This window comes from Felis catus, chromosome F1, assembly GCF_018350175.1.
Source record: "Felis catus isolate Fca126 chromosome F1, F.catus_Fca126_mat1.0, whole genome shotgun sequence".
Taxonomy (NCBI): domain Eukaryota; kingdom Metazoa; phylum Chordata; class Mammalia; order Carnivora; family Felidae; genus Felis; species Felis catus.
The window spans coordinates 4,135,484-4,163,422 of NC_058384.1; the positions used below are offsets into that span (position 1 = coordinate 4,135,484).

At 45.8% G+C, this 27,939-nt stretch overlaps 1 protein-coding gene and 1 long non-coding RNA gene across 4 annotated transcripts in view; one reads left to right on the forward strand and one right to left on the reverse strand.

The window, feature by feature from the left end:
* The window catches only part of SMYD3 (SET and MYND domain containing 3), a 686,941-nt gene that overhangs the window by 513,931 nt on the left and 145,071 nt on the right, over positions 1 to 27,939 (forward strand). For all 3 annotated transcript variants that reach the window (XM_045049147.1, XM_045049145.1, XM_011290829.4), the window contains 2 exons: positions 21,386 to 21,453; positions 22,703 to 22,805. In XM_045049147.1, the coding sequence (XP_044905082.1) occupies positions 21,386 to 21,453; positions 22,703 to 22,805 (171 nt within the window). The remainder of the gene's footprint in view (positions 1 to 21,385; positions 21,454 to 22,702; positions 22,806 to 27,939) is intronic.
* On the reverse strand, positions 23,628 to 24,542 carry LOC109495520. Its single transcript, XR_002150950.3, has 2 exons — positions 24,210 to 24,542; positions 23,628 to 23,922 (listed from the first exon to the last, which is right to left on the reverse strand). It is a non-coding gene; the product is annotated as an uncharacterized LOC109495520 (long non-coding RNA).

Here is a 27,939-nt window from a genome sequence, read left to right on the forward strand (position 1 = left end):
AAAACTAAACAATATGTTGTTTAGGGATACATGCATATGGGATAAGACTTTATAAAAACAAGGGAATAAGAAACACAGAATTAAGATAGTGATTACTTCCGGAAGATGAGGAAGGAATGAGGTGGGCGGGAGCATAAGGGATATTGTCTTGTTCTACCAATACTCGAAGGTGTGGGTGATCCTGTTTATTCATTGGGTGCTAGGTAAATGGAACCTTGATGTACATTATAAATACTTCCATGTATAATATACTGGTTTTCCCCACTATCTGAAAGTAGAGCGTTTTTTAATGAAATCTTTACTAATCTGAAATGGTGTAAAACGGAGAAGCAGTTATCGTTAATTTATATGGAAAAAAATTCGAGCATTCTCTGAGCCAAAAAACACCCTCTCGGGCTTTTCTGATATCTTAAGACACATCTTGCTAATAAATGCACAAAATAAATGTTACACACACACACACACACACACACACACACACACACACACAGAAAGATGCTCCCAGACAGCCCATCCTGGTGGTGGGATGCTGAGTGTAGTGAGCTCCCAGGGAGGGAGATGGGCGGGCGCTGTCTCAGCTGGGGGCCCGGGTGGGGTGTGGGGGCTTGTAATGGCTCCCTGAAAAATAAACACTTGACCCCTATTTTCGCTTTTTGCCTTTTTCGGTGAAAGTGGAGATCTTCTTCAGATTTCTTCTGGTTACTGAAAACAGACACTAATTTTAACGTAGGTCTTTTGTCAAAGCAAAGTGGCGTAACGTGAAATTTCAAAAAGCAGAGTATACGTGTGCTTATACATTTACGTATTATGTATTTATATTAAGCATTATATTTATATCGTGTAAATATATATTTAAGTTTTCATTTAAAACATTTTTAAGTTTATTTATTTTGGGGGGGGTGGGGGAAGAACACATAAGCAGAGGGACATAAGAGGGACAGAGACAGAGGAGGACAGAGGGTCTGAAGCAGGTTCTGTGCTGATAAGAGTGAACTGTGAGATCATGACCCGAGCTGAAGTTGGATGCTTAACTGACTGAGCCACCCAGGCACCCCCATTTGAAATACTTTTAAAGGGAGATACAGATCATGACCTCAGGAATTTATGGTTTGTTGGAAAAGAAAAGACACAGAAGCAAATAAATGCCATAAAGTGCTTATGAGGTGTGATGTGTGGTGTTCAGCACTTACAGTGTAGCCGTAGAGATTCACTTTTACATAATTAGCTTCAGTTTGGAGTAGAATGTGGTAAATGCTGTAGCTGACACGTGCATAAAGTACCATGAGAGTATAGAGAAGTAAAATTCATAGGGTGTAGGAAAGCTTCCTGAAGGAGGTGTCATTTCAGTTGTATCGTGAGGGATGAACAGAATTACGAGCAGCGTAGACAGTGATCAAGGTATTTAAAAATATTTTAATGCTTATTTATTTTTGAGAGACAGAGTGCAAGTAAGGGAGGGGCAGTGAGGGAGGGAGACACAGAATCCGAAGCAGGCTCCAGGCTCCGAACTGTGAGCACAGAGCCCAAGGTGGGGCTCACACCCACAAACATTGAGATCATGACCTGAGGGGAAGTCAGACGCTTAACTGACTGAGCCACCCAGGCGCCCCTCAAAGTAGTTTTTACATAGGAAGCATATGGACAGAGCTATAAAACAGAGTACAGGGCATGACAGAGGAACGGCAAAGAAGCCAGTGTAACGGAAACACACAGTGAGCGTTGGGTGTGGTGGAAAGGTAGTTCGAGCGCACATTGTGGAGGACCTTTGATGTCCTGCTGAAGAATTTTGTCTTTATGCTGCGGCCACAGGGTAGATCTCCTATTTCTCTTTTCTGGTGGCAGTTTAAAGAGTGGATTGACGAAAGACCGTGGGGTGGGCAGGCAGAGATTCTACCTTGGAAAATTGCAAGCAAGAAATCATGAAGGTCCAAGACAGGTGACGGTGACAGAAATGAATAGAAAGGAGGGTATGTGAGAATGACACAGAGCCATGACCTGATGGGCAAGTGAGCTCGGAAGGATCTTCCGCTTTCTTTACCTTGTCGTGTGGCCTTGGTTCCACACTGACTCCCATGTCTGTCTCATGTCCATCTGTGTAGCATGTAGCAAGCAACTCAGGAAGGGAGGGGTTTTTTTTGTTTTTGTTTTTGTTTGTTTATTTTATTTATTTTGAGAGAGAGGGACAGAGAGAATCCCAAGCAGGCTCTGAACTGTCAGCGAGGACATGTCAGCTTGAGGACAGCTGAGGACTGTCAGCTGAGGACAGCTGAGGACTGTCAGCTTGATCCCATGAACCGGGAGATCACGACCTGAGCTGAAATCAAGAGTCAGACATTTAATCTACTGAGCCACCCAGGCACCCCAGGAAAGGGCTTGCCAACTGCGTTTTAGCCGCCATTTTTTTTAAGCACTTGTCTGGTAAAGATGAGCAGTGTTTGACCACAACAAATATTTATACTATTTTTATGCTGGGGCCAATGACGGGGAGAGGAAAGAGAGAAATATATTTTTCCTTATTACACCATTGATCCCTCAGGACGCTGACTGCTTATCTGTGGTTTAATCACAGCAATGAGTTAGTGTGGAAAGGTGCCTGTTATGCACACGTCAGTTTCTTTTCACATAAAAGTTTTACATTCATTAGCTATTTTATTTCTGATTATTCAAGATGAAAAGGATTATTGGGCTCAAAAAGTTAAACAGGAAGTGCTTTTTTTATTTCAACAAAAATCATTATTGAAAATCTTTCTAAAGGTCTATTGTGCTTTTAAGGTACAATTTGCTAAACACGTTTTAACCTTTTTTAAAAAAAGGTTTTTGTAATGTTTAAATGTTTAAAAAACATTTTTTAAAAATGTTTATTCTTGAGAGATAAAGAGAGAGACAGAGTATGAGCAGGGGAGGGGCAGAGAGAGGGAGGGAGACACAGAATCCGAAGCAGGCTCCAGGCTCCGAGCTGTCAGCACAGAGCCTGACGCGGGGCTTGAACCCACGAACCGTGAGACCATCACCTGAGTGGAAGTCGGATGCTTAACCGACTGAGCCAACCAGGTGCCCCAACTAAACACATTTTAATCTTACTTGGTGTTAAACTTCCGGGCTTCATTTGTGATATATAATACTATGGTTGAAGAACGGACAAAGAGCTAATCACAGAATGTGCTTTGGGAAAGTACAAGCAGTTTTTGTTACTGCTGCCATTCATCCTTTGGCTTTGAACCCTATATGTAAGCTTGTTATCTTGAGATTTGCTGCTTTTGCTTATTCTGTTCAGAGTGATATCCTGGAAAATATTGTTAGTTAATTTAAAGATTTCTCCTAGTTGGAGTCCAGTCTGTCCATGTGCAGACAATGTAGTGAGTAAGTTCCCAATGTGGTAAATAAATTTAAATGTGGAAGAAAAGAAGAATGTCATCTTGCCTCATTTCTTTCTCCGGAATACACTGATAATAGTTTCTATTATGACCAAAGAGGTCTAACTATCTTCCTCTTTGGGGAAGTAACAGCACTTTACCCAGAGGTATGTATTTTTATCACTTTCTGGGATGTTTTGGGGATTTCGTGATTACATGCCTATGGAGTTCCTTTGTTTTAGATTCTTGCAGCCTTCTGCTCAGCCTCTAATTGCTACCTGCCCCATCTGATGACTACCTTTCCATTTGGAATCTAGTGCCTTATGAAAACTAAAGATACTTTTAGTACCTTCATCTTGATACAGCATCTAGGTGTGCCCTGACCCCTGAATAAGGAAGGGCAGTGGGATGTGTTCAAAGGCTTTTCTTGGGCCAGGACACTCCATGTGCCGTTGAGGACATTTGGAGAGTTGAGGCTCACCATTTGAGGAAGTGTTTTTACAATTCTCTGCTGCAGTGCGTAACCAGTGCCGTGTCTCCTTTAGCTCAGTCAAAACCTGGAGTGTTTACACCATCCTGCAAAACCTGTTGTTGGCACATGTCAACTTTCGGTGTCTCTTGGGCCCAGAATTCTAGCTGTGCTAGGAGCAGGAGGGCACCTTGCCTTAGTCACTAACAGGAGCTTCTCTGAAGCTAGTATCACAGTCTTCTCCATAGTTTGATTAGGACGATGGTGACAGCGATCCCCATCACCAGCTCCCTCCCCATTTATCTCTAAGCTGCCGCTTCTGCTTCATTCATTTGCTTGGGAAAATCAGCTTTCTGATTCATTGGGCTGAACTAGGTCACGAGACTGCCGTGTGACATCATTGTGTCTTTTCAATTCTTGTCAATCTCTTTTTCTTCATGATAATCCAAATACATACTGACGGTCAGTAATTCTCACTCCTGTGAGTCTTTGTAACTTTTTTGTTGTCAACTCATTGTTCTCTTAAGCCTCTTCTTGTTGGGCCTTGTTTCCTTCGGTTTCATTTTTTCTCCACTTGTCAAGGTGATTGGGAAATGGAGAAAAAATGCATCTCACTTCTTTTAGGCTTACCTTTTATAGATAATGCTCTGGTTTCTTTTTCTCCTCCAAATAGGCTTTCCCATAATAATCTTTTCTTAGGAGCATTTCTATTATTTTCTTTAAAACCAACATTTCTTTTCTCCCCATTGATAACTTACTAAAGTTTTTTCAGAAACAGATTAATTCTTGTTTGGACTGTTACGTTCTTCATTGTCTCCGAATTCAAAGTTGGAGACTTCACATGTGCAAATTCAGTTATGCTTCCTGTAATTATCAAACCCTGATTCCTTTAGCAGATATGTTCTATTTTGCATGTAGATGTTAAGGGAACAAAAGAAGACTGGAGTGAAAGAATCACTCGGAGTTTCATTTTTTTTATTTGAGTAACTAATTAAATCTGCATACAACCCAAGAGAAGGAAAACTTGTCTCTTTTGTTTGTGATGGTGAGCAGTAGTATAACTGTTGAGTCTCACAAGTTAGGAAGTTCAGGTGTTTTTTTCTTCATGGAGGCAATACCGGGAACAGTCATTAAGAAGGACAGTGCATAGGAAGTAGGGAGCTTTCGTGACCAGACCAGCATTGTTATGATTTTTCTATAGTCATGAAAAAGTATTTTTTTAAACAATCTGAAAAGGAGCATCTTAGTGGCTTAGTCATTTGAGCATCTGACTCTTGATTTCAGCTCAGTTCATTATCCCAGGGTAGTAGGATTGAGCCCCACGCTCTGTGCTGGGCATGTAGCCTGCTTAAAATTCTCTCTCTTCCTTTCCCTCGGCCCCTCTCTCCTGCTCATGCTGTCCCTCTCTCTCCCTCTCTCTTTCTCTCGCTCTCTCAAAAAAAAATCTGAGGAGTGTTTTTGCATCATGGAAAAATGATCACTGAGTGAACACGTCACTCTCAGATCTTTGTCTAGTCAAGGAATGCAGTGGACTCTTGACCACCAAGGACGCTGGCCGGTGTTTTAGGGGAGTGTCCCCTTCTTGGAATAGAAGGTAATAAATGTGATGCAGAAAACTTGTGCCCCGTGTTTGTTTGATTGCCGTATAGTTTCTTGGTATGTCTTTACAGATCTCTCTTCCATTCCCTTATATGTTAGATCGTCTCAAGGCCAGTGCTCCCTGTGAAAAGTAGCCAACTCAGGTTCCAGAGCATTCAGTACCTGTCTGTACGGTTTGTCACTGGCTTTGAAATCCATCTGTCACGTCTCTACCCAAACTATCCTGCTAAGTGCTTTCACTTGGATAATTAGAGAGAGCTGTGTGGTAGGTGGAAGAAGAAATGTGAACGTGGGCTTTAAAGTAACTAATTTAAATTCCGTTCCAAGGGAAATTGCACCGCTTAACTCAGGATTGAAAGAAGATTCTGGGAACACATGTGCATTAAGTCACCTCCCGCGTGCAGCCAAATTTGGCAAGGCCATTAGCTTGGCATAAGCAACGTAACATTAGAGCAAGGTTGTAGTTTGGGTTTGGAGTGACTTACGATTGTCTGCTTTCTGACAGCCGACTCAGAGGACGCTGAAGGGGAGAACTGGAAGTGGTGAGTGAGTTTGGGCGATACCAGGGGTCGAGGAGAGCAGTCCAGTCTGTATAGCGGGAGAAGCTCGGAGAGACAGGGGGCTGGTCGGGAGCTCGGAGTCTGATGTGGCTGTGGTGACGCAGACGTCCTGCACTCAGGTGTCAGTTACGCAGAGCGTGGCTTATGTTCTGTCAAAACATGGAGGTAGACACAGTCATACCGGGTTTCATGAATCCCAAAGTGTGTATTTTTTTTCACAATTTTATATGCCTGGAGTTGGAATCCATTGCATAGCCGATAGCCTGACGTAGTTCGCTAATGCTTTTTCTTAGCGAAACACAATAAAATGGTGCCTCTGACTGTTTCTCTAGTGCATCTTCCAGGCGACGGACGTTGGTAATGACACTCTGGCTGCTCTTTACCAAGCGTCCTATCAGGGCCTGCGTGCATTGGCGTCTCTCTGAATTCTCCCAGCTTTTCTGCTTCATAGCTTTCTGGTAAATTCTCGTTCCTTATTTCTGGTTCTTCCTAATCAAAATTAACTGGCCCGTAATGTAGAAGTGCAGACGCATGTGTAACTTAGCACGTTGCACCCCACATAAAAGTCCTCCCTGATGCCTTTAAACGTGGCCGAGTGGGACTGCAGAAGGCATTTGGTGAACAATGAGAGAAAACAACTTATTTGGGGGGTGGGATGGGAGGAGGGATTCTTTTCAGTTCTCTCTGATCGCTCCGTGTGTGACTACCTGCAAATCCCGTGACGTTCACGTGCCACAGCGTCGGGGTCTCATTGTCTCTTTCTTCCTTTTTAGCCACTTGCTTGTGGGTCGCTGATCTGTCTTTCCCGCCTGCCCCGGGAGAGAATACCCCTCCTTTGTGGCACTAATTTGGTAATGGTGGCTGGCCGCAGTCAGAGGGCGGGAGAGTGGAAAATTCCAAGGCCATCCATCTTCCTGCACGTCTCCAGCTGGCCTCGGGAATCGCCATCAGGGCCTCGCGCAGGCGATCGGGGTGGGGGCGGCCAGCGTGCCCCCCAGGGCCGCGGACGAGCAGCAGAATCCTGCGCTTCTGAATTGATCTGACAGTTTAGAGGGCCTCCCTGTGTTCCCGCAGCCTGCTTCTTGACAGGTCGACTTACAGAGAAATATGGCCAATAGGAAAACAATCTTGGCCGAGAAAGGCTAAAATTTGTCTGAATTAGAGAAAAACGTGACATTTTTTTTCCTCATTTCACTAGGCAAACTGGTGGAAGGGGTGGTCTTTCCTCCTTCCTTCCCAGCGCCTAGACTCTGCGGGCTACGTAAACGGGCCCTGAAGAAATGAACGCATAGAGCTCTGTTCTGAGGGCCGGGGTACGGCCCCGTTCCAGACCTCGCCTGGCGCTCCCCCCCTTCTCCCCGCCTGGCCTGATGTGCAGAATTCCTCCAGGGCAGGGAGGAGGGCTCTGCTGCAAGGGTTATTTCACTGCTGGGTGAGAGCAGGTGAAGAGGGAGCCCTGGAACAAAGAGCGTGTTGATTTCCCTTCGCCCTCCCTTCCTCGTCCTGAGGTGAGGACTGTTCTCGGAGCTCCCTCGTGAGGAGGCTGGAGACCCCGAGACGCCATGAACCAGAAGTGCTTCAGGATGAGCGCACGGGAGGGCCAGGCGGGGCGGGTGCCCTCGGGGGGGGGGGGCTTCCCCTCGTTGGAAAGGGTGGGTCCTGTGGCGTGACTTCTAGGGCCTCAGCCGGTGGGGGAGGAAAGGTCTGAGGGCGGTGGGTCCCGGCGCCCCTGACACCCGGTCCAGACGGCGCTCCCCACCAGGTGCCCCCAACCTGCCCTGGCTCTTCACAGAAAGAGGTGCATCATGGCTTTTGAGGCACTACTGTCTTCAACATCACTCTGCCTGTTCCCTCCTCTCTACTTCCAGTGATGTGGAATAAGAACAGGACACGTTTTGTTTTTTAATCTTCATTTATTTTGGGGAGAGAAAGAGACAGAGCCTGAGCGGGGGAAAGGCAGAGAGAGGGGGAGACACAGAATCCCAAGCAGGCTCCAGGCTCTGAGCTGTCGGCACAGAGCCCCACACGAGGCTCGAACTCATGGAGTGCGAGATCATGACCTGAGCCGAAGTCGGACGCCTAACCAACAGAGCCACCCAGACGCCCCAGAACAGGATACATTTTAGATGTTTGTAAGATTTTCTTTTTTAAAAAAAAATTTTTTTTTAACCTTTATTTATTTTTGAGACAGAGACAGAGCATGAGTGGGGGTGGGTCAGAGAGAGGGAGACACAGAATCTGAAACAGGCTCCAGGCTCTGAGCTGTCAGCACAGAGCCCGACGTGGGGCTCGAACTCACGGACCACGAGATCATGACCTGAACCGAAGTTGGACGCTTAACTGACTGCGCCACCCAGGTGCCCCATAAGATTTTCTTAAACCAAGGAGCGCAGCAGACATTTTGTTCCACAAGCCGTGGCCAAACCCGGTGTCTCTATTCCTTTTACTTCTCACTGTTTACTTTTGTAACGTCTGCTATTATCAGATGTCACCACCTTCAACTTTTGGGAGCCAGAGTGTAATCTATATGGGTAGTAAGTTTATGCCAACTTTCTTTGATCTAAGGAAAACATTTTCCAGGATATGTAATTAGGTTGACATTTCCCCACTGTGTCACATAAGGAGTAAGAAGTTTGGGTTATCCTTGCGATTCCAGATTGCAAGTACCTCGTTTGGCAACCCTCTTCAAGGAGCCTTCCCTGACTTGTCCCGGCTGAGCTACTGACCCCTGTGCTGGGCTCTGGTGCAGTTTGCATGTGATTTATCGTCTCGTGCCTCTGTCTGCCCTGCTGGCGTCAGAGTCCCTGAGGGCAGGGTTCGGTTTGTACTGACACCTTCCTGTAGCCCCAGAATGCCGTCTGTGTAGGTCACTGAGTGAGTGCTTGCTGTAGGGAGGAATGGAGAAGGGGAGAGAGAGGAAGGAGGGAAAGAGAACAAGAAGAGATTTCTCTTTCTGCTGCAGAATAGCGATTGCCTTGGTCTGTTAACAATGCTATAGAGACGTCACAAAGGCTCACAAAGTCACTGGTATTGAACGTACTCTGTCTGCAGCCGTTTACTGAGCAAAGATACTTTGAGCACACTCAGCGTGTCAGGCCAGTGTGAGTCCAGGTGGCAGGGGAAAGTAATGAAACAGAATTCTGACCCTCTGGGAACTCGAATGCGAAGAAATGGCTGTTCCTACGGTGCAGGATGTGGGAGTGGATTCGTGGGCAAGCTCAGGAGCACGGGCCTCAGAGGGTCATGGGAATTCAGTAGATGAAGAAAGGTGGGGGACATCGAGGCACAGGGGCTGGCCTGCCCTGCAGAGACACCAGGTGGGAAGAGCGGAAAGTGCAGAGGACAGCACGAGCAGGCAAGAGACGAAAACGGGAAGATTAGGTCGGGACCAGATCCAAACTCAGCGGTCAGCCTCCACCTAGGTCAGGGCTTGCATGTGTTTTTTAAAACCCGTGCGTTTCTTTTGCTCTTACTCGGGAGCCCCACGAACTAGTTAATAGGAGTTTGTCAGGGCGCCTGGGTGGCTCAGTCGGGTAAGCCTCTGACTTCGGCTCAGGTCACGATCTCACAGTTTGCGAGTTCGAGCCCCACATCGGGATTGCTGCTGTCAGTGCAGAGCCTGCTTTGGATCCTCCGTCTCCCTCTTTCTCTGCCCCTACCCCACTTGTGTGCGCTCTCTCTCTCTCTCTGAAAAATAAATAAACATAAAAAAAAAATACACGCTCACCAAAAAGGAGTTTGTCAAACTTTACTTTCTGCGGCAGATATTAAAAAAGAAAAGATGTAGGGGCGCCTGGGTGGCGCAGTCGGTTAAGCGTCCGACTTCAGCCAGGTCACGATCTCGCGGTCCGTGGGTTCGAGCCCCGCGTCGGGCTCTGGGCTGATGGCTCAGAGCCTGGAGCCTGTTTCCGACTCTGTGTCTCGCTCTCTCTCTGCCCCTCCCCCGTGCATGCTCTGTCTCTCTCTGTCCCAAAAATAAATAAACGTTGAAAAAAAAAATTTTTTTTTAAAAAAAGAAAAGATGCATTGAATCTGCCTTTCCAAATTCCCTCCTCTCCATGTTCTGATGAACTCTGAACAGGGGGAGGCGTCCTCCCTTAGGAATCTCTGTAGGTCACCCCCGAAATGGTGCAGGGGCGGTGTGACGGTGTTTTCTCCAGCCGCTGGCTCAGGAATCTAGTCCGGAGAGAGGCTGGGGAGAGTGCCATCTGTGTATTGACTGTGCTGCCCAAAGAGGCGGACAGTCCACTAGAAATCCCACCCGTTTGTTTTGTGTGCCTGGCTGGCTATAAGAGTGGCTGGAAGGAAGCAAGGGGGGCTGCTGATTATGAGCTACCTCTAGAGAAATGGGGGCTGGGAGGTGGGACTGAAGCCACCATTCATCTTCTGCTTTCCTTCTGTGTTCCTGAGAACAGAGGAGTCCCCCTGGGAGATCATAAGTGGGGCCGTCTGACCTCGGAGGCTAATTTCTTGTAGAGTCTGCCCTGCATAGAGTTGTGACCATTGTGCGGCCCGTGTCCATCCTTCCCTGTCTCCTGCCCGTGTGTGCACCGTCAGGGATCGGGTGTGCGTGGGCCACCCCAGAAGGACTGACCCACTGAGGTGCCCCCTTGTCTACTGCCACTGCCGGCCGGAAACAGGCCTGGGTACCAGCCCCCCAGACACCTCGTGCCCATGCGGCTTGTAGATGAGTCACGCACACTTCGTATGCCGTGACGTGACGTACGTGCTCCTGGGGCCGCGCTCCCTGAGATGTCAGGTATGACTAGGGTGACAAACCCTTGCCGGGCACAACTGCTCCTGGGGAGAGTACCCGCCTTAATTTGTGTGTAGCGTAACCTCAGCTGACACTAGAACTTATCTTTTGCTGGTTCGTGTTCAGTTTTCTCTTCCACGTGGAACGTGTTTCCTGTAGTTTTTTTTTCTCCATTAACTTGAGGGAAACACAGATGATTTGAGCCGCCCTCTGCCGTGTCCAGTTCAGCCTTCGTCAGGTGGCTCACCCAGCATACTTCGCTTAGCATTTTAGCACTAGAACTGACAAAAATTACAGTGGAGAGTGCTGGCACGCCTGGGGGTAGGTTTTTGCTTCAATTACGTGGAAAGAGAATAACAAAACTAGATTATCACGTAAGAGAACGTTTTCAGAGACTCAAGCTGAACAAACGAATCTTTAAGTGTTATCTGGGGGGGGGGGGAAGTTGGGTTCGTTGCGATAATAAACTTTCTGGACAGGAGCGTGGCTGCACGAAATGTTTGACAGAAAGGATGCTGATGGCAGAGCTATGGAAACTATAACAATATCCTGTAATAAATTATTTAAGAGTATCAGTATTTCTGAGCCTCGGGATGTGGGAGGAAAATTAAACAATGGAAACCATGTCAAGAGCTTTTTATACTTTTATACATACTTGACAGACCTCTATTGCAAGTGCTGTTTTCACCAGCTGAGTTCTAAGGACGTAGGATGCCAGGGAATATCCTGAGGGGGAGCATGAAGAAAATGGACAAATTTGTGAATATCATTCCTGTTTTTGCTTTCTGGTCTCAAGGACCGTTGTTTAAGATATAATGGGTTCTGCTGTGAGGAAAGCCCTTAGAAATAGGAAAGTGTGGGTGGGTTTTGGAAGACCTGTCGTCCGAGAGGGCTTCATTTTGTGAATCCTCACTTGCTGACATTGGGTCGCTTGACCTCGGGAAGGATTTAAAGCAGGAAACGCAATTGTATGACTGTTCTTCCCTCGCTTGCGATACTGGCCTCGATGTTGATTTTAGCTTTTGCAAGTCGTTGTTAATATTTTGTGTGTCTAGCGTGCTCTGTTTGTGACCACAGCTGGAAATCTGACCAACACCATCACAGTTGTGGGAACAGTTGTACTTGAATATAGAGGGTCTGGGACACATGTCCAAGTATGTTGTGATACAGGACGTGGTAAGAAGCGTTCTCAAGTTAGATCATTTTATTTTTTACTTGGCTTGCATTGTTTTCAAAATCTTTAATGATATTCGCATGATATAAGGGCAAATTTTTACTTTTCCAACTTAACAAGAGGCATACGTGGTTTAATTTGCTTTAAATTAGTTTTGTTCGAAAAAGCATCATTTATAATGCTATATAAATGTTTAAGTGAATATTTTTGGTTTGGGCCTTAGCATTGTGCTTTTATAGGTTGATGTTTACCATTCTTATGATCTACTATTTAGAAAACTAGCTAGGGTATTAAATTTTATAATTTTCATGTCTGTTTCTAGGTGGCGAGGTGCAAGCACATTTCAAATAACACATGGGAGACGTCAATAGTTTTCATGCCATCTGCTAAAAATAAGATTATATGTTCTCCTTCTAGCATTTTCTAAATACTAGAAACATCTTGAGGTGGTTTGTAAGAATTTCTACCAGATAAAAGTCATTATAACGGAACACCTTGAGTCAAGTTGATAAAATTATCATTTTTATGTTCCTCCTCGCTTGCCACCATTTTTCCAACATCCTCGCTTGCTGTCTTCAGCCAGTGGTCCGTTACGTTTGCAAACGGGATAGCCTATGACAGAAACCAGAGGAAACTCCGTGGGATCAGATTCCATGAGGCTGGCTGTGCAGCACAGCGATGGGCCCTGAGCACACCTGCTCACAGCCTCCATGGATGAAATGTGGAGGCTCTCCAGCTATTTCCCAACAAAGGGAAGATATATTGCACTAATGGTTTTATTGATTGATTTTTTAAGTGTTTATTTATTTTGAGAGAGAGCATGAGAGAGCGAGCAGGGAAAGGGCGGAGAGAAAGAGAATCCCAAGCAGGACCCACGATGTCAGCTTAGAGCCTGATGCGGGACTCGATCCTATAAACCATGAAATCATGACCTGAGCCAAGATCGAGAGCCGGATGCTCAACCCACTGAGGCACCCAGGCGCCCCTAGGGATTGATTTTTAAAGTCTGAAATCGAGAAGATGCCATAACGATCCTTACTGTTGTAAACCTGGAACGCTTTTGTGAATTTGGGGATTTGTGATTTTTTTGTCCTCTGAAAAGTGCTGCCTCTTCATGCCTGAGCGCACCTCCTTCCCGCACTGGTGTGTGGACTGCAGACCGCCCATTTTCAGGCCCAGGGAAAGAGTGTAAGCCAGTGACCAAAGGCAGGAGCAGGATATCAGGGAAGGCCTGGGTTGAATCATGGAAGATGGTTCGGTGTCTGCCACGCAGATAGGAGGGATCGGGGGCGGGGGGTTACAATTTTAAGTCTCTTGTGGTTTATGAGAAGACTTAAAAAAAATAATTCTGTGTTTAGTAAAATGTCAGTTGCCGTGGAGGAGAAAAATGTACCCTGACTGAAACACTTAGCATGCTTCTAAAGGCAGAGAATTAATAGTGCTGGGGCGGGGTGGGGGGTGGGGGGTGGTGGTGGTTATTTTATACAAAAACCTCTGCTTTTGGTTTTCATCTCTGCCAGCTCTCCCGCCTTCCTTTCCTTCTATGCACAGGCCCCAATAAAATAAATACAGTAAGCTCTCTTTTGAAAATTTACCTTAGCCTCTCTAATTAATGAACTCTGTGTGTCAGACTTCCGTGTCCCGAACACTCTACTTACGCCTTAAGTAGAGAAATCATAAAGGAGTTGCAGATGGTCTTTGAGGAAACTGCCTTATGTTTGTGTTTAGAAACTGAGTTCCCTTTTGTTATAAATGTTTTAAAATTAATATTTTTTGAAATTGAAAGCATTCTCTAGAGTAGGCTAGAAGCCAGCTATAGCTACTTGCGCACAGACCAAGTTCTTTGTAGAAGTGAGTAATTAGGGCGAGGAGGTGCTGGGAAGTGGATGTCTCCTTCTGCTATGGGGTCGAATTACTCTGTTTGCAACGGGCTGTTCGTTTTCTTACGGCTGTTCAGCTTCGCCGTTTAGAGGTAATGGTATGTCGGCGATTTTCCCTAGTGTCTCAAATGCCTTCATTTATCTTCTACAGTAAAAAGCTTCTAATTCAGAAAATTTAAGGAAAAATGTGAACTTTAAACATGTGTATAAGGTAACTCTCTGAAGCGTTCACCTGTGTGTTGGTATGATGGCTGCAGGGGAACTTTTAATCCCAGAACACAAACGTCAGGTTCTGGACCTAGAACCTGAACCACATGACGTAAGAATTTGGTTCGTAGAATGAATATATATACATATATGTATTCCAGCGTAGTTAACACACATTCTCCTATTAGCTGCAGATGTACAACATGGTGATTCATCAGTTCTGTACGTTACCCAGTGTTTATCCTGAGAAGTGCATACCCTTCACCTATTTCTCTTAGCCCCCTGCCCACCTCCCCTTCTTGGTTTGTCTCTTTTTTTTTTTTCCTCCTTTTCTCATTTGCCTTGTTTCTTAAGTTCCAGATATGAGTGAAGTCATATGGTATTTGTCTGTCTCTGACTGATTCATTTGACTTAGCATTATTTCTCCATAATCCATCCATGTTATTGCAAATGGCAGGATTTCGTTCTTTCTGATGGCTGAGTAATATTCCGTTATATACATACCACTGCTTCTTTATCCATTCACCAACCAGTGAACGCTTGGGCTGCTTCCATAATTTGGCTGCCATAGATAATGCTGCAGTAAACATAGGGGTGCACATAGGTTTTTGAGTTAGTGTTTTCATATTCTGTGGGTAGACACCCAGCAGTGGAAATACTGGATCATGTGGTCGTTCTGTTTTTAATTTTTTTGAGGAAACTCCATATTTTTTTTTTCAACGTTTATTTATTTTTGGGACAGAGAGAGACAGAGCATGAACAGGGGAGGGGCAGAGAGAGAGGGAGACACAGAATCGGAAACAGGCTCCAGGCTCCGAGCCATCAGCCCAGAGCCTGACGCGGGGCTCGAACTCACGGACCGCAAGATCGTGACCTGGCTGAAGTCGGACGCTTAACCAACTGCGCCACCCAGGCGCCCCTCCATATTTTTTTGAGCATACTTTTACTTTTCCACATTGGCTGCACCAGTTCACATTCCCACAAACAGCGCACAAGGTTTCCTTTCCTTTTTCTCCACATCCTCACCAATGCTTGTTTCTTGTGTTTTAATTTCAGCCATTCTGACAGGTGTGAGGTGATAGCTCATTGTAGTTTTGATTTGTATTTTCCTGCCGGTGAGTGATGCTGAGCGTCTTTTCGTGTATCTGTTTGCCACCTGTATGTCTTCTTTGGAGAAATGCCTGTTCATGTCTTCTGCCCATTTTTTAATTGGATTATTTGTTTTTTGGGTGTCGAGTTGTATCAATTCTTTGTATATTTTGGATACTAACCCTTTATCTGCTATGTCATTTGCAAATACTTCTCCCACTCAGTAGCTTGCTTTTTAGTCTTGTTGATTGTTTCCTTTACTGTGCAGAGGTTTTTTATTTTGATGTAGTCCCAATAGTTTGTTTTTGCTTTTGTTGCCCTTGCCTTAGGAGACATATCTAGAAAAATGTTGCTACAGCCGATGCCGGATAAATTACTGCCCACACTCTCTTCTAGGATTTTTATGGTGTCAGGTTTCACATTTAGGTCCTTAATCCATTTTGAACTTCTGTTTTTGTACGGTGTAAATAGGTGGTCCAGTTTCATTCTTTTGCATGTAGCTGTTCAATTTTCCCACCACCATGTTTTGAAGAGACTGTCTTTTTCCCATTGGATATTCTTTCCTGCTTTGCTGAAGATCACTTGACCCTATAATTGTGGATTCGTCTCTGGGTTCTCTGTTCTTTTCTATTGCTCTATGTGTCGATTTTTGTGGCACTCCCATACTGTTTTGATAACTGCGGCTTTGTAGAATATCTTTAAATCTGGGACTGTGGATTGTGATACCTCCAGTTTTGTTCTTCTTTTTCATGATTGCTTTGGTTATTTGGGTTTTTTGTCTTAACATACAAATTACAGGATTGTTGGTTCTAATTCTCTGAAAAATGCTGTTGGAATTTTGATAGGTATTGCATTAAATCTGTAGATTGCTTTGGGTAGTGTGGACATTTTAACAGTATTTGTTCTTCAGATCGATGAACATATAATAACTTTCTGTTTGTGTTGTCTTCAATTTCCTTCATCCGTGTTTTATAGTTTTCAGAGTATGTGTCTTTTATCTTTTTAAGTTTATTCGTAGGTATTTTATTCTTTTTAGTGTGATTGTAAATGGGATTGTTTTCTTAATTTCTCTTTCTATACACTAATAATGAAGGTTAAGGGATTTCTATATGTTGATTTTGTATCATGCAACCTTTCTGAATTCATTTATAAGTTCTAGTAGGTTTTAGGTGAAGTCTTTAGAGTTTTCTGTAAATAGTATTATGTCATCTGGAAATAGTGAAAGTTTACTTCTTTACCAATTTTGATGCCTTTAATCTCTTTTTCCTCTCTGTTGCTGTGGCCAGGACTTCTGTACTGTGACAAATGAAAGTGGTGAGAGTAGACATCCTTGTCTTGCTCCCTATCTTAGGGGAAAAGCTCTCAGTTTTCACCATTGAGTATGATGTTAGCTGTGTGTATCTCCTATATGGTCTTTATTATGTTGAAGTGCATTCCTCTAAACCTACTTTGTTGAGAGTTTTTATCATGGTTCATAGAACATTTAAAATTTTACTTTAGTTGTTTTTACAAAATACAGAGGCTCAGTGATTATTTGTGCTAGCTCACTAGAATTTTACTATCTAGAAAGGCTACAGTGTTATATTATGAAGGCTTCTGAATATTTCAAAAGAAATATTGTGAAGAGTATACATAGCTATATTTGATAATTATAAGATAACTTAAACGTATGTTGTAATTTTATGTCATAGTAAATATTTTAAAGTAATAATCCAACAGGTTTTAGAAAGAATTTTTTTAATTTAATTGCTTTTTTATTGAAATAATCCCAGTAATATGCTTTTTTTTTAAGTTTATTTATTTAGAGCGGGGAGGGAGGGGCAGAGAGAGAGGGAGACAGAGAGAATCCCAAGTGTGCTCTGTGCTGCCAGTACAGAGCTGACATGGGACTCCAACCTGTGAACCGTGAAATCATGACCTGAATTGAAACCAAGAGTTGGACACTTAAACAACTGAGCCATCCAGGCACCCTATAATATGCTTTTTGAAAGGCATCTTTGTGTGAAGTATTCATTCATTAGTTATTTAACCTGTGTAATTCCCCAAGAAAACAGTTTATACCAAGAAATGCTTTGAAAGCGGTTAAACTTTTATTTCTGGACTTTATTTCCATTCTTTTATTTGAAGAATGAATTCCTTCATTCTCAGATTTTCACTTGAGCACATAAGGATATACTAGTGAGTGAAATCAATGTTTTTAATAAAAGTGGGAGTAGGCAGGCGTGCTTAGGCAGGTAGCTCAGTCTGTTGAGCATCTGACTCTTGATTTTGGCTCAGGTCATGATCTCAGAGTTCATGGGCTCGAGCTGTGTGTTGGGCTCCTTACTGACAGCAAGGATCCTGCTTGGGATTCTCTCTCTCTCCCTCTTTTTGCTTCTCTCTCTCTCTCTCTCTCTCCCTCTCTCCCTCTCCCTCTCTCAAAATAAATAAATATTTAAAAATATATATTTAAAAAAAGTGAGAGTGGGCAAAAAGTTAAACTGTTGTAGCTCAGGAACACTAGCACTCAGCGCCTCTCAGAATAATATGAATGAGGAACTTGTCTGGAATTTGTTCAGTAGAAATTTAAAATCTCCTACCTCTATTGTGGAGTGAGGCGAAAAGAGAGAGGAGGGTAGCCGACTGGTACCAGTGAAGACAGGAAAAGGAAAAGAAGGGAGGAAAGTAAACAAACAAAGGAAAAGATAGTGCAAGAGATGTGGGGACTATCATTCATTCATTCATTTTGCACAGTTATTTTGCGCCCTGTGTACCAGGCCCCTAGCATTTTTTTTTTTTAATGTTTATTTTTGAGAGACAGAGAAAGAGTGAGCATGAGCGAGGGAGGGGCAGAGAGAGCAGGAGACACAGAATCCGAAGCAGCCTCCAGGCTCTGAGCTGTCAGCCCAGAGCCCAGAGCAGGGCTCGAACTAATGAGCCGTGAGATCATGACCTGAGTCGAAGTCGGACGCTTAACCTACTGAGCCACCCGGGTGCCCCTCAGGCCCTTGGCATTTTGAGCAGAGGATCAAACAGCCCCTTGTGCTCTTCTGATGCGTAAGCCTGTCATCCACTGGACTAATGGAAAAGAGGATAAAACAGAAGATGAGCTAGAGTGGAGAGAGAGAACGCACAAAGGGATGTCAAGAGATTGGGTGGCTCAAGACAAGAGAAATGGAAGGTTAACTTCTTACTCCTTGTCAGAGCACAGACATCCATCTCTCTTCTCTACCTACGGGGTACCTGTGATTTCTGGCATCTTCTCCAACCCTTGTTCTAGACAGTGACCCTCTGGGGACACACAACCATCCATCCATCAGAAAACCCTTTAGAAGTGTCTTTCACGTAAGGAACCACCAACACTGCCCTGTGTGTATTTTACACCCATAGGTGTGTGTGGTGCTGAGTAAATGGGTGCACAATGACCCCGTGTGAGAAATGCCCCGAAGAGATGAGTAAGTGGCTGAGTCCGAGGGATCGGGAAGTTTCCTGGAGGAAGACACAGCAAGCTGACATTTCCCCTTGTTAGCTCTTTCTTTTTAAAAATTCCGTCAGAGTAAGCTGATTTTGGAAGAGCCTCTCATGTGCTGTATGGTGCAGAAAAGATGTTTACGTTTTGGTTTGATCCAAAAGTTAACAAATTAGATCTGTCTGATCTGGTTTTTCATTGGTGGATTACTTTTGGTAAAGTCCTGATTATGCTTTAAACATAAGTGTTACAGTTCCTGTTCCCCACCCCCCAATTCATACCCATTTAATGTTTAAAGTTTCAAAAAGAAAACACAGGATCTTTTGTCCCGTCTTTCCACCCTCCATTTTATGCATAAATATGTACAGACGGTACTCTCTTGCAATTTAATGTGAAACACATGCCCTTAAAGCAATTTAACCAGTATGTGTTCAAAATATGTGCGTGTGCACCGGTTTATTTCCTGATTGGAAACTGCAGTTTGTTCAGAGTTTTAGAGGAAACGCCAAGCCATAGGTTGCCCTACATTTCACAGAAGAGCTCTTTAGAGCAGTTGGAAGGGTCTCAAAGGACCGAACGCTTTTTCGTACATGACATCTTTCATATAAACCTGATTTAGAGAAATTCGTCGTCACTTGTGTTGCCCTTTACAGACACTATAACAGGAAGTCAGCGTCCCTTTGTAGTCCCCGGTTCCTCTCGAGTCTACACTCTTGATGGGCTTTGCTCTGTTTTGTCCTAAATGTCCGTCTCCAGCCCCGCTGGTACCCTGAACTCTGGGTGCTCGTGCATACGCAGCCTTGGCTGGGACGTGTGACGGGCCGTTTCAGACTGAGGGCGGCTGAAGCAGAGCCACTGGACTCGCCCCCGGGCTCCCGCAGTCACACCTGTTTCTTCTACAGCCTTCCCCACGTTAACGGATGGCAACTGTAATCTCATTCCGGCCCACGCTCGAACCCGATCCGTGGCTCTCGCTGCTCCCATGCAGGCTTGTCCGTGAGCAAATCCTGTTAGCAGCACCACTCACAGCCCCCCGCTTCTGCCACCGGCACCCCCGGCCTCCGGTCTCACGGGGCTGCTCATTTCCTCTCCTTCCGGCCTTTTCTTTCTCTAGCCCCATTCTCTACATCACAGGAGAGTGATCCTTTCCAAACAGAAATCAGATCCATTCATGCCTTGGCTCAGAAGCAACCCAGTGGCTCTCTGACTCGTTTAGAATAAAATTTAGATGTGGCTTGGGGCGCCTGGGTGGCGCAGTCGGTTAAGCGTCCGACTTCAGCCAGGTCACGATCTCGCGGTCCGGGAGTTCGAGCCCCGCGTCGGGCTCTGGGCTGATGGCTCGGAGCCTGGAGCCTGTTTCCGATTCTGTGTCTCCCTCTCTCTCTGCCCCTCGCCCGTTCATGCTCTGTCTCTCTCTGTCCCAAAAAAATAAATAAACGTTGAAAAAAAAAATTTAGATGTGGCTCTAAATCCATACAACATCTAGCTGCCTCTCTGATCTCATATCTTACCCCCTCTTCTTCTCCCTCACTCTGCTTTGCCCATGCCAGCTTTCTTGCTGTTACTCTATACCTAAGGATATTCACTCCTCAGGGCCTTTGCACTTGCTCTTTCTCCTGACACGAACCTTCACCACTCCAATATGCACATTTCATTTCCACAGCTTCTTAGGTCTCTGTTTAAATATCATCTTATGCTGGGGCGCCTGGGTGGCTCCGTCGGTTAAGCGTCCGACTTCGGCTCAGGTCATGATCTCACGGTTCGTGAGTTTGAGCCCCGCGTCGGGCTCTGTGCTGACAGCTCGGAGCCTGGAGCCTGCTTTGGATTCTGTGTCTCCCTCTCTCTCTGCCCCTCCCCTGCTCTTGATCTGTGTCTCTCTGTCTCTCAATAATAAATAAATGTTAAAAAAAAAAAAATCTTTAAATATCATCTTATGCTAAAGAGCTTTCCTGAGCACTTTTTCCTCTGTCCCTTGGCCTTGTTTCTTCCTTAGCTTTTATTCACCTGTGACATTTTTCTATCCTTGAGTTTTTATCTGTCTCCCCCACTAGGATTTAAGCTTCATGAAGGCAGGATCTTTGTTTAATTTCTTCACTGCTCATCCCCAGCACCTGCCTGAGACAGCGATGTGTGGCCAGGATCTAGATTTTCTGATTCTAAGACAAGGCTCTTCTCATGATTCTGGGTGGTTGTCCATAGGTTTTGAGGTTCCTTGAGCACAGCGATTCCATCTTTTATTCCTTTTGCCCCACCACCCCTGTTGGGTGTAAGACCATGCTGTCTACTCTGAGGCATCCCGCATGCCTAGAAAATGCTGTGGCTTGACGGGAGGACTTTCTGAGCGCATTGTGGCCCGTCCGCTCAGATCACAGGCTCTCTCGGGGTGTACTTCCCTCTTTGTAGGAGAAAGACAGGCTGCTGTTACTCATCAGATACACAGTATCTGGAAACTGCAGGCGGTTTGAGGAAAAAAATCCAATGTGGCAGGAGTCTGGTTCTCAGTAAATAGATTATGTGTATTCTGAAATTTGAACCTTTCGTGTAACTGTGTGTAACTTCGGGGGAGAGGATTAGACTGAAATTAATAGGCCCTGTGCTGGTTTAAGCCTGAATTTTTGTGCAGGGTGTTGATATTTCTGCACTTACCCACCTGACGTTCCTGTGGCAAGTGTGTCCCAGGTACATTCTTCCGCAAGTGAAAGAGCATCCACGTTTGGCTTGGATCTTTCCAAAGCAGCTACTAAAAGCATTAAACTCCTGCATTTTCTTTTGGAAATTTCTGTTCTCTCGCCTGCCACTTTCCTTAGGTGACTCTGGTAATCCTGGTGGTGTTCCCCCTTGTTTTTGCAGGTGATCTGCAACTCCTTCACCGTCTGTAATGCGGAGATGCAGGAAGTTGGCGTTGGCCTATATCCGAGGTAAGGCGAACGGTATCTCCCTTACTCCTTTACTGGGAGGAGCGACCGTAATTCCCGCCAGCTCCCCAGCCCTGCGGAAGGTGTTAGAAAGGCTATCGCTGCGGCGGGTTCAAGAGCGACGCTTGAAACCTGATGATAAACGATAAGAAAATGGAGAATGTGAACTTTACAGGGAAGAATTGTATAACCCCGTTTTATATGCTGTGGTGTCAACAAAGAGCTTTAAGCAGAGCTCAGACCTAAATTATTGCCCTCAGGAACCTGAGAAGTTGGGGATTGTGGCTGCTGACAAACGACAGCCCGGGATTTGGTCCCTGCCGGGGTCTGACGCCGCAGCCCCCTGGGCGGAAGCGCACAGTTCTCGTTCCGCGAGCGCAGTCCCGCCTCGCTTCCGTTTGTTTGCATGCTGGGAAGGTCCGGATACAAATACAGCCCTTCTTATAATTAATCGTGAGCCTGAGAAGTCGGCTTCTTTCCGTATTTCTCACAAGCCTGAAAAATCACAGGTCTGTTGGTGAGGGTCGTCCGAAAGCACTGGCACAGGCGTGCCGGTTGGGTTGGCTGTGTTGGCACCGCCTGGTTCCGGCTCGGCCCCCACATGCTGGCGTGTGCCGTGTGCTTCCCGTGTCTGTCTCATCTGTAAATGACCCTCATGAGATTAGCGTGGTGACTACATTTGGAAAGCACGTGCAAGGGCCAGGAGGGTGCTCCCTGCTCAGTAAATGCTCACTCGCACCTACTCTGAGTACTATCGGATATGGTGCAGCTTAAACCCAGTCCCCTTTCCGGATGGTCACCGGCACTAAGACGCCAGTGTCGTGGCCCCGCACACGCCGGGATCTAGACAGCAGGACGCCGCCAGCGTTCTGTGTAAGAGGGAGGACTCTCCTCATGCCCCAGCGTCGCCGTGCGCGTCCTGCAAAGGGGCCGCGTGGACCAGATGCCGTGTGGTGGGGTCCCCGGCTGCTGTCTAATGAGACAGCCGTCCCCCGCATTCACCCGTAGAAAGGACTCAGAGCTCGCTTCCCTAAGTAGCCTCCGTGTTGTGTCGGGGAGCATTTCACTGTGACATGGGCTGGTGACAGCTCTGGGCCTTCCCCCAGAGCACTCAGCCCCTGGTGCACTGTCAGCCTCCCCTGTCCCCGCACCCCGGGCTGAAGTGCCTTCTGCTCATTATCATTATAGTCATGAAATTTACATGTTGGACTGTATCTGCTGAGTGACGGTACCCCGTTTTTCCTTCCTGCAGTATGTCTTTGCTCAATCACAGCTGTGACCCCAACTGCTCCATTGTGTTCAACGGGCCCCACCTCTTGCTGCGAGCGGTCCGCGACATTGAGGCGGGAGAGGAGGTAAGATTTCCCGGCGCCTGGCCTGCCCTCGAATCAGAGACCCTCTCGCTCTCCACGCGGCGCTTCCGGAAACCGGTTGTGCCTGAGGGGCAGCTCCTCATCATCCCCCTGCTGGGGAGAGGAGCCGTAACGGTCCACCCAGCGACCCGTGTGCCCATCAGTACTTGTCCAGGATGACAGATGGACTGTCTCTGGGAATCAGTAGCCCCTGTTGTTCGTGTGCCAGAGAGAGAGAGAGAGAGAGTGTGTGTGACGAGTGTACGTGTCCCGTGTGTGACGCTCCCTGCCCCCTCACTCTCTGCCAGTCGTCATCCCTCCACGGGAGGAGGGCAGCCGGCTTGTGAATGGATCCCAAGGGCTTATTTACTCCCCAGGCGACTCCTCACATTTTGAAGGTGACTCATTTTCCCCTTCATGCTAAGAAAGTAAGCAAATTGCACTCTTTCAAGTTGTCATTGGGCCTTTACAAAGCCTCTCTGCGTGATTGTTCAAGCAAAGATGTGACAGGGAAGAGAGGCCAGGGCGTAGAACCTTCAGCAGTGACTTAGCCCTTGACCCTTTGGGTTTGTAGCCTGCCGCACAGGCCTCGTTTGCAGAAGCCTGAGGTCTCAGGAGGCAGCTGAGGGTGAACGGGGGCCCACGCAGGGTTGGCACAAGCACCACCCCGAATGCGGGGTTATCGGTGTCTATGCTTGTGAGAACCCACTTTCCTTCTACCTCCAACTTTGCTAAAGTGGATGTTTATTGCAAGGAAAGCAGAGTATCATACTCTCTTATTGCATTTATGCAGGTAATAAATAAATAAAACCAGCCAATAAAACCTGAACTCAGAGGCACCAGATTTTACATAGACAGGGAATTGGCTTGGATAAGACTCCCTCCAAAGGGATTTTCAACCAAATGAGCTGTTATGCAGCCACTTGCCGAATTTCCAGCTTTTAGGAACAGTGTACTGGGGTATCTGTCAGTGATGTGGAGAATCTCGTGGTTTTTCCTGGGGACACATGTGACTTCAGGGCGGCTGAGAAAGGGATCTGTGCATTTTTGACAGCGTTAGTAACGGAGCTGAAGGCCGGCTGCTGCTGACGACGCTGCTGCCGATATCATGATGATTTTACTGAATTAAAATAAGAAGCAAACAGAAAAACCGTTAGAAAACTGTCGCAATTCTCAGGAACGACAAAGAGATTTTCTCGTGTCTTGTTTTCTAGGCGTGGCTGGCAATTATTTTCCTGGGTTGGTTTTCATTTAGTTGATGAAGCGTCTTGTGTTTTGGTGCTCATCTCACTTTTTTTCACGTAAATCTCTGGAGCGACGAGCAGATCCCTCCCCCGGCTTCACCCAGAACAGTTGTGCTCAGGATCGGGCCCTGCAGACTCGGGTATTTTCCCGGCGGGCACTTACCAGAGCGTCTTCTCCTACCAGAGAGGCAGGATTCTCCCTGCAAGTCCTTTTCTACCATCCTGTTCGGAAGATGATGTGGTGTAACTGAGGCATAATTCACATCCCACGTGATGTAAGCTTCAGGTGGGCGACGCGACGATGCGCCGTTCGCATCTGGTGCGAAATGATCACCGTTGCACGTCTGGTTAACGTCCGTCACCACACATAGTCACAGAACGTTTTTTTCTTGTGATGAGAACTTTTAAGATTTACTCTCATAGTGACTTTCAAATGTGCTTCGCAGGATCGTTACCTATAGTTGCCGTGCTGGGCATCACAGCCTTAGGACTTCCTTTATAACCGGAACTTTCCACCTTTATAACCGGAACTTTCCACCTTTTGACCCGCTTCACCCCGCCTCTGGCAACTACCAGTCTGTTTTCTCTGTCTGTCAGTGAGCTGGATTTCTTTTTTTCAGAAAATAAAAATTTCCCCACCTCATCGTGCATGCCTTGGTGGGTGACATTTCTCTGCACAGTTGTCCCCGAGCCCCATTGTACATACCCTTCCAGGCCCTTTCAAACATCTTCTTGTCGCTAAAGCTTTTCCCGATGTCCCAAATTAAAGGAAGGTCTTTCGCTTTGAGATCTCCTTTACGGTGGTTATTAATATTTCTGTGCATTTATTCTGGCTCTTTTGGTGACTTCTCTGTTTGCCATAAGCTTCATGAGGACCGGCCATCGTGTCTTACTTCTCTATCTCCTTTATCACCCAGCACTTGGCCTAGCACCCAGGAGGCATTTCGTTACTCGTTGTTGATTTGACTTCCTATTAAATGGCCCTTACTGTAAAGACCAGGAGTGCTTCTCACCAAGGGCACTGTGGACATTCTAGATGGGTCAGCTGTTCATCATTCACTTTTGGGTCACTGAAGGCTGGTGTCCTGAGTCCCTCCTCAGCTAATGTCTGTAGCCACCTGCCTCGAAGAACTAACATACATCCTGCACATTTAAAACTGGCAGAGGTGGGCCAGAGGGAGAACCAGGAGAAGAGCTATTTTGAGGTGGATTAAGAGAGGTAATTCCTTTTTATTGTGCAAATAGTTGCTTTTGGTAAGTCGGGTAAGGAAGTAAATTGAAGAATTTTGGTAATTTGGGGGTGCCTGGATGGCTCAGTTAAGCGTCCGACTTTGGCTCAGGTCATGATCTCATGATTTGTGGGTTCAAGCCCCACATTGGGCTCTGTGCTGGCAGCTCAGAGCCTGAAACCTACTTCGGATTCTGTGTCTCTCTCTCTCTCTGCCCCTCCTCTGCTCGCCTCTGTCTCTCTCTCTCAAAAATGAATAAATGTTAAAAAAAAAAAAAAGAATTTTGGTAATTTCATAGCATCAACTTTGCATTTTGGCTTTATTGCCCATGAGGGCACCCCAGTTTTATTACGTGCTCAGTGGGATATAAGTACCAGAATGTAGGCTCCACGAGGAAGACTATATAGTGTCTATAATAGGGAAGATTCTTAATCTATGTTTGTTGAGTGAATGAATAAAGCTTGTTAAAGACAACCGGAAGTGGGATAGAATCTTAGAGCCATTTTGAAACTATCGCTAATTTTCAGGTATATCCCATGGGCCCTACGAGGAAAGTAACATGAAAGCCAGGCACTGCCAGTTTAAGATAAGAGCATCTTAGACCCAAATGAGGAGAGTTGGGAATTTGCACAGTCTCCACAGTAACAAAGGTCACCATGGAAATTTCTTACCCGCGACATCTCCTCACATAAAGCCACCCTTCCGACCACTTTTGGACCATTTCCCTTCAAACCAGCACCGTTTACAACACTTTGCTACTTAAGGATTTTCATTGTGATGTCGAGTTGTTAGGTCTGTTTGGTTTGGTTTGCTTTGGTTTTGCTTTTGGGTTTTTTGTCTCCTCATCCAGCAGTGATGTTTAATTAGGGTTTAAGGCATGGTTCACGTGCTGGATTGCTGATGGCTGCTTCAGGGTTTTGTCAAGCTATAAAATGTATATATCGGCTGGCAGTCTTCCAAAATATGGATCAGGGAAGAAAGCTGGACAGTCCGGGGCCCCCTTGTGGGAATTCCTCGTTAGAAGAGGCTGTAGCTGTTACGAATAATGCCTCTGGCTGCCAGCATTTTCAGGACAAATGCGATTTGCATGAGCTGAGTATATCAGTGTCTGTAATACTAGTTTTGATCTAAAGCGTTGTGGGTTTCAGGCAGTGTGTTTCTCCTCTCAGTCATCTTTGCTTAGGTGCTAAGTCACTTGACAAATTCACTGCATACTTAACTGGGTGTCATGTACTGCGGGGGGCATTGGGAACACAAAGACGAGTAAGACCCACCCGTGCTTTCAGGAGCTCGAGGTATAATGGAGGAAACGGACACAGAACAGAAAAGAGTGAACAGTAACAATATAAAGAGAACAATGGTATAAATACACATAGGGCTTTGTAGACATTCAGACTGGGGGCACCCAAGCGGTGGTAAGGGGCAGTAGCGGGGAGCGGTTGAAAAAGGCTTCCGTAGAACAAACTGAGGGTGGCTGGAGGGGAGATGGGGTAGGTTGAATGGGTGGTGGGCCTTGAGGAGGGCACTTGTTGGGATGCGCACTGGGTGTCGTATGTAAAAGATGAATCACTGGGTTCTATTCCTGAAGCCAAGACCACCCTGTCTGTTAACTAACATGAATTTAAATAAAAAAATAAGTAAATACAAAAGAGGGAGAGAAGAAGAGGTTGAAGTGAGCCTGTCATTTGAAGGATGACAACTGCCAGTTCTTGTTGCTAATGAAAAAAACTGAAGCTTTCAATTACAAGTCAGTATTTTGGAAGACCTGTATCCACCACCAGTAGCATGACGCCCCTCAGATCTCGAAAGACTTTCCCTGCGATACTGGTGGCGATGGCAGTGACTAGATTTTTTCATATTGGATGATGAAACGTGTCGATATCTGGAAGGTTGCCATAGTTCAGTGGACCGATGCGTGATGTTACCAGATCACGCTTGAATAGAAGATCCATGCCAAGTTCGACCAGTGGATTTGAACATAACTGAGTTCAAGATATTTACCTATGTGATTTTAGATTCCACATTTCTACTAATCTTTAAGAAACTACCTCTTGTAAAATGTTGGTGTAATACCATAGAAGAATATCCGTGATCATTATCTGTGAAGGCTATTAAAATATTCCTGTCCGTGGTAATTATCTGTGAAGGCTATTAAAATATTCCTGCTTTTTCCAGTTAAGGTAAAAAAAAAAAAAAAAAAAAACAAAAACAAAAAAAAAACAAACCAAAAAACAAAAAACTTCCAGAGAAGTAACTCCTAGACTCTCGAAGGACCCATAGAGCTCAGGTTGGCTGAGACAGGGAAGGCGTCCTAGACAAATGCACAGAGGCAAGAGACGGAATGGTGACTTCAAGGAACAGGAAGCATTCTTCTCAGTAGACTGAAGACTTCAAAGGTGACTGGCAGATGAGGGAATGTGCAGGGACCAGACATTATCATAGGGACCCGTGGGGCCCGTTATGGCGTCTGGCCTATAGGAGGTCCTCATTAGATACTTGTGAAAGGGATGGGGACGGACAGTGGGGCACCGTAGAAGCAGAGGAGTTGTGTGATCAGACCTTGCACGTGTAAGCAAGTGTGGGAGCATGAGGGTCAGGTGGATGCAGTAATCCAGGCGCGAGGTGACAGTGGTGTCCTGAGGTCGGGAGGCATTCACCTGGTGG